General features: G+C 49.2%; 1 protein-coding gene across 1 annotated transcript; it reads right to left on the minus strand.

Moving 5' to 3' along the window:
* Positions 1–413: 413 nt before the first annotated feature.
* Positions 414–5,997, minus strand: S100A11 (S100 calcium binding protein A11). The gene is made up of 3 exons (XM_034654308.1): positions 5,878–5,997; positions 1,661–1,813; positions 414–744 (listed from the first exon to the last, which is right to left on the minus strand). Exons 1-3 carry the CDS (start codon positions 5,878–5,880, stop codon positions 589–591), a joined length of 312 nt encoding a protein of 103 aa, XP_034510199.1. The 5' UTR covers positions 5,881–5,997; the 3' UTR covers positions 414–588.
* Positions 5,998–6,754: the final 757 nt, after the last annotated feature.

The raw sequence follows: 6,754 nt of genomic DNA on the forward strand, positions 1-6,754 counted from the left end.
TCAAAGATTACCACCTCGTAATCTTTCCTCCATAGGATTTATCACACTCTAGTCATCTTGTCTGTTGCAAATGAGTAATCATTTGTCGCCTTTCCCCCACTAGAAAGTCAGCTCAGTGAATGCAGGACCTCGTCTGTCTTGCTGACTGTATCTTCGGAGCCCGTGACGGTGCCCGTAGTAGGGGTGAACATAGTTACTGAGTGAATTATGACAAGTGACACCTCTCCATCAGTAATCTGAGTAATCCGAGTAATCTGGAATGATTCTGTTGGTATCGTGAGTCATAATTACATCTACACCCAATGTGCATATTTCACTATTTACCGTGCAGCTCTGGGAACTGCTTCCATCATGCTAATTCCATTCCTCCCACACTTCCTCCTCCCTGGCACAAATGTACTGACTCTCTAGTGTGTGCTTTAAAAAACGCAATTGCTTTATTAACTACCAGCAGGACTGGCCAGCACGGGGAGGTGGTGGACATTCTGGGCTCAGGGACCGTGGAGGATATGAGGAGGATGTGATGATTGGGAGGCTGTTTTGAAGGAAAGAGGTGGTCTGGAGGCCAGACCTAAAAGCCCCTCCGATTTACTTCTGGAAGTGGGTAGACTTTGTAAAGGAGTCATGGCAAGCTATGGCCATGCCACCAATAAGATTAAGAAATTCTTGGAAATCTAGCTGCCCGTCAGAGTTGAGGTCCAGTTTCTTCATCATGCGGTCAAGGACACCAGGGTCCTTCTGGTTCTGCAAAGATAACAATAATCATCATAATGACAATAACACAATTAATTTATATTGTACTTTCTAAGATGCTTTCCATCATACTGGCACATTTTAATCTCACAAGAGTGTGTGGTACAGGGTAGAGGTTAGTAACATTCCCACTGCCCAGACACAGAGATGGACTCAAACAGGTGAAGTGACTTGCCAAAGGGGAAGACCTGTGACTGGAACCCACGTTTTCTGGCTCCCAGCCGAGGGTTCCTCTGTGAGAGTCAGGGGTCGTTCCATTTCATAAAACCAGTGGAACACCTTTTCCAAGTGTTGCATGCAACCGCAGTGTACGAACTGTACAGAAGTGGAGTGAGGGGGGTGGAAAGAGGACGCAGGCCCCGATCTGCAGCCTCCTCCACTCAGCTTAGCGGCCAACACATGCATGCACTTACAGCCACTGGCTGCGTAAGGCTGTTTGAATCAGGAATTCAGAAAGTCAGTCCTGAAGTGGCACCTGTGCCTCGTGGCTACCACATCGGATTGTGCAGATATACAGAACATTATTTCCATCATCACAAAAAGTTCCATGGGACAGGGCTTCCCTAGAGGCTTTGGGGTGGAGGAATAAAATTTGAAAACTACCCTATTACACCATTTACTATTGCGGATGCCTTTTCCCTAAATGAAAGAAACAAATCACCATTTCCTATGTCATGTAGTTTGATAACTTTGATCTTTAAAATACATCTTATTCAAAGAAAAGATCCTTTAATGGTCACTCAGAGGCCTAGGGGCGCAGCCTTGTCTATGCAGGCCCCTGGCTTAGAGTGAATGAAAAGGAGGTAGGAGTGTGGGGGTCAGCTGCTGGGCCTTTACTTCTGGCCATTCTGCCAGCAACTTATTTCGAGCTCTAGGTAGTTTTTGGGGTGGAGGCTGGGAGCAGTACCTTTGTGAAGGCGGCCAGTTCTGTATTCATGAAGGTTAGGAACTCTGTCTTGGAGAGCGTGCAGTTGTTACCTTCCTTTCCAGCAAACTTCTGGAAAACAGCAATCAGAGACTCGATGCACCGCTCAGTCTCAGTAGGGCTGGACATTTTTGCCTTTAGAGAAAAAAGTCAGGGCTCAGACAAGGGCTAAATGCTAAAGAACACGCTAGAGAATCTCATACCTTTATTTTGGGGCAAAGCAGTTCCCTAAAAGGCTAGGTCATTTTATAGGAGGCAGAGGGGCCCAGGACAAACACAGAAAGTCATATTCGGTGATCGTGCCTCCCCTACAGGCTCCCATGTTCATCCCAGGTGAAGCACAGTGTGGGTACACATGGAGCATGTGGGTGTGTCTAAAAGCAGTAGGCTGCCTGGAGGAGAGTGAGCGTGGCAGGTTTTACTGATGTTTATAGAATCGGTGGGTAAACATATACATCCACAGATCCATAAGCACACCTAGCACTGTCTAGGAGATTAAATAATTTCCTGTTTCTAAGAGAAATATAGAGGCTACCGGGATGAATGAAATGGCAACTTTTTTTTTTTTTTTAAAGATATTTTATTTATTTATTTGACAGAGATAGAGACAGCCAGCGAGAGAGGGAACACAAGCAGGGGGTGGGAGAAGAAGAAGCAGGCTCATAGCAGAGGAGCCTGATGGTGGGACTCGATCCCATAACGCCGGGATCACGCCCTGAGCCGAAGGCAGACGCTTAACCGCTATGCCACCCAGGCGCCCCTGAAATGGCAACTTTTTAAAGCAATACTGAGGGGTGGCTGGGTGGCTCAGTTGGTTAGGGGACAGACTCTTGATTTCGGCTCAGGTCATGATCTAAGTGTCCTGAGATCAAGCCCCACACAGGGCATGGAGCCTGCTTAAGATTCTGTCTGCCCTACCCCAAAAAGTAAATAAAGCAATCCTGAATTCCTGGGACTCCTCTGCATTTTCTAGAAGAATACTAAATGCATAGTTATCGTGTGTGGGGTGGGAGATCTGAGAGCTTTTTAGATGTTCAAAAGCAGCTTTCATATCGAAGGTTAGGAACCATTAATTTTACATGCGAGGAAATGGAGATATGAGATGGGAACTGACATAGCACAGTCACCCCTAGAATCTCAGGCTCCAGCTCCCTTTCTGCAGTTCTTGGTCTTTGTTCCTTCTACTTCCAGATGCCACTAATTCCTATAGGAATGGCTGGAGGAACTTTTTTGGTCACTTCAAACCACAAAGATGGATCTCAGGAAGGGAGCTCTCAGGTTGCCAGTCACACAGCTCCCCGACATCTACAGAGCTGAACCTTAGTTGTGGTTGTACCAGGAAGAACTGGGGTCAATTCTATGCTGGGCTCTGGTTTCCTTATAACAGAATTCTTCAGGGAAATCCTATTTTGCGGAGCCTTCGGGTCGTTCCTGCCAGTACCTAGATCCCCTGGTGGTTCAGACTGGCAACTGCAGGCTTTCTGGAAAACTTGCTGGTCACACCCTTCCTCTGAGGCTTTATCTTCAGGTATTAAAAGTACTCTTTGAGGAGTTACTGAGTGGCTCAGTTGGTTAAGCGTCTGCCTTGGGTTCAGGTCATGATCTCTGGGTCTTGGGATCAAGTCCTGCAGCAGGCTTCCCGCTCAGCGGGGAGTCAGTCTGCTTTTCTCTCTCTTCCTCTGCCCATCCCCCACCGCTCATTTTCTCTCTCTCTCAAATAAATAAATAAAATTAAAAAAAAAATCTTTGTTTGGATGGTGACATTTGCAATTTAGCATTTAGCCCTTTATTTGGTCTTTTCAAGACTTCCTGGAGGCTTTCAATCCCAGTAATTAACGAGCTACAGATTGTAATTAACAAGCCGTTAAATGACCTGAGTCCTTAGCCACACAGCGGTGGGCTTCTTCCCTCTTTCCTGCAGCGCTTTCACCCGCAGCTTCTCCAGGTGCTTCACCAGCTAACGGAGCTGCCTGCCGCCCACTGTATCTGTAAAGCCCCTTCGAGATGGTTCTAATGAACTCTTCTGGAGGTGGGTTCTTTCCCAACAGTCATCTTGTTGGAACTTTTTCTTAAGGAAAGAAAAATGTTTGTAGGTCCAGGGTGTGGGAGTGAAACAGAATACCATAGCCTGGAAGCAGCTGTTTGTGCAAAAGCCTTCCTTAACAGGACTAAAATCTCACTGTCTTACTAATGTGTCAGTTGACAGGAAGGAGGTCAGCTGGGAGGGCATGCCAGATAAAGTGGAAGGTTCCAGGCTGAGGAGCAAGGGCTTTGTGACCTTTCTCTAGGCTCCTCTGCCCCTTTTCCTTGTGGAATTCAGATTATTTTGCTTTTCTAGCTACAAAGTGGCTTTCTGCCTTTTTTTTTCCCTCCTTAACATCAGGACTATAATTTAGACTATTTTTTTTTCCTTCCCTTCTTGAAACTGTTGCCACACATGGAAAAAATTAAAACCTCCGTATTTCTCCTTGGAGGTAATTTTCCAGAGCAAAGAAAGAAACACAATTACCAAATTACTGAAATGGAATTGCAAAATTTGTAGAGCTGGAGGGGGCTTGGGAGATGCTTCCAGAGAAGGGAGGCCCAGAGACAGGAAAGCTTTGCTCCAAGTGGAGCAGAACCAGATCTCCTGCCTGGAGGCCAGCACCTCCCACAGCTCACTGCATCCTCACAGTTGTATCTGGCACCATGATAGGAAGAAGAAAATGGTGTGAGGTAACTGGATACTGTGAAAGAATTTAAAAAAATGCATGCAAAATACTCAACGTTTGAGGAAAGGGGGGAGAAAAAAGAATGCAAAAAGAAGTAACACTTGAAAAAGACTTCAGCATTGGTATTGCCATATATATATATTTTAAAGTAGGCTCCACACCCAGCATGAAGCCCAACATGGGGCTTGAACTCACAACCCTGAGATCAAAAGTCCCACCATTAATCAACTGAGCCAGCCAGGCGCCCCTGCTGTTGTCATTCTTAACCAACGTGTTCCTCCCCCCCCCCCCAAAGGATCCGTAATGGCATCCACCTTCCTCCAGGACAATCGTTCCAGATCTTCACCACCTATTGGTGCTGGGTCCACCTTTTCAAGGTTCCATGTGACACTGTTACTCCCTTTTTGCATGGAAAGGAAGGAGGGAAAGAGTAGGCAGGGATAAAGGTTGACACACTACAGCAGAGTCTGGCAAATATGTTTTGTAAAGGGTGAAACAGTAAATATATGAGGCCACTGTGGTCCATGTTGTCTCTGTCACTCTTCTTTCGTAGCGGGACAGCAACCACACAGACAACTCACAAGCGAACGGGCGTGGCCGTGTGCTAATAAAACTTTATTTATGGACAATTAAGCTTCATTTTCATATCATTTCATGTGTCACAAAGAATTATTCTTCCTGTGATTTTCTTTCAAGCACTCAAAAACATAAAATCCATTCATGGCTTGGTGGGGGGAAACAGAAACCCCATTTGGGCCCCGGGTGGAAGGTCCCTGACTCCTTTCACTGAAGAGGCCTTGGAGGAGGTAAATTTTGGAGGTAGCTTAATGCAAAAGTGAGAAAGAGAATTCAGTAGGTTGGCAGGAATTGAGAAGAGAAAAACAGAATAGGACGCGAGACCCTGAAAAGACGGTGGGTCCAGAGGAAAAGGGCAGGAGGAGAGGGCTCGGCCTGGGTGGGGCTCCTCCCACGGTGCGGGCTGCATTCCGCGGGCTGGGAGCGGCTTCAGTTTCAGGGTCTTTGTGTCTTGGCCGCTTGCCTCGCTCACTGAAACGGATTTTCCCAGGGCCCAGATGCCCCAGGTCTGAGGAGTGCCCTTTACGGGTCTACAGAAACAACTAATGCCGCCGGACGCCCCCTCTGCCCCACTGCTTTTACTTGTGCCCAGGCTTCCCCGAGCCCCGGCGGGGGATCGGGCGCGGCCACCCCGCGCGGATGCGGTGCCGAGGGCGGCCCCCTTCCCCAGCCCCCACCTTCTCTCCGCCCGGGAGCCAGAGACCCTCCGGTGGTACCCCTCAGCGGCTACCACCGCGGTGACTTAGGGCGGCGTCCTTCCTGCCTCTCTACCCCAATTCCACCCCCCCGATTTATTTTTCCTGCCCTGCTTCCTGCCACGTCCACACAGAAATGAAAGCTCGAGCGCGGCGGAAAGCACGGTGTGCTGTTCTCACCGCGGAGCGTCGAAGACAAGGTGAAGGCCGGACTTACCATGTGTGCGCGGAGCGGGCGCGGAGCGTGCGGCGGGCGGCGGAGGCGCTGCGAGCTGTGCGCGGCCGGCGGCGCCCGGGACCCTCGGCGCCTGACTCACGCCCCCGCCGCCCCGCCCCCGCCCCCGGGAGCAGATCCGGATGTGCCCGCCCCGCCCGCGTTGCCCAACGCGCCGCTCACCCGGACCGCGGTCTCTTCGGGCCTGTGGGCCTTGAAGATTTAAAGGGCTTTCCGAGTTAGAAGTTTTGCGCGGCGCTCTTGCGCGCGGCGTGCCCATGGCCGCGGCTCTTTTCCGTGTACGAGCTCATTCTGCTCATTGAGGTGAGAGAGGCATAAGGATCCTTTTAAAGACGCGCAAAGTGGAGTGGGGGCCTTTTTGTATAAGTTGGGCTGTCCAGTCCTTCACACGAAAGTTGGCTGATAGACTAAACCGTGGTGACTTGTGCCAAGCGGAGCGCTATTGTCTCAAACTCCTCCCTAACCCAAGGCAGTCAAACCCCCAGACTCCTGCGATTAAAAACTAACCGGTGTGAGTGGGGTATTTACCTGTGTGCGGTTGGCAGAAACTCCGGGTTCTAATAGTGGGCTTGTCACTTTATTGCAACACTTGTGGCAAATCCCCTCTCTCCTCAGAGCTCCATTTCCGTATCTGTTAAAAGCAGTGACGTTGCATTTCAAACTGTTTCTTAGACTGCTGTAACTGTCCAGTGAGTGGTGGCTTTGAGACAGCTTCGAAAACTGTGGGGTAGACGTGAGTGAAAGATAACGGACTGCAGGGCATCGTGTATATTGATTGCTTCCTGGCATCCGCTGCTCACTTCTGAGCAAATCTGCGTCTTCCCTCAGCTCCTCAGAGGCACATTTTCTTGAATCCACT

Source organism: Ailuropoda melanoleuca, chromosome 2 (assembly GCF_002007445.2).
Source record: "Ailuropoda melanoleuca isolate Jingjing chromosome 2, ASM200744v2, whole genome shotgun sequence".
Taxonomy (NCBI): Eukaryota; Metazoa; Chordata; class Mammalia; order Carnivora; family Ursidae; genus Ailuropoda; species Ailuropoda melanoleuca.

Bases quoted from the DNA above. Each gene is read 5' to 3' on its own strand.
- S100A11 (XM_034654308.1), bottom strand. The intron at 745-1,660 runs GTACTGCTCCCA...TTATCTTTGCAG, and splicing joins AACTGGCCGCCTTCACAAAG to AACCAGAAGGACCCTGGTGT.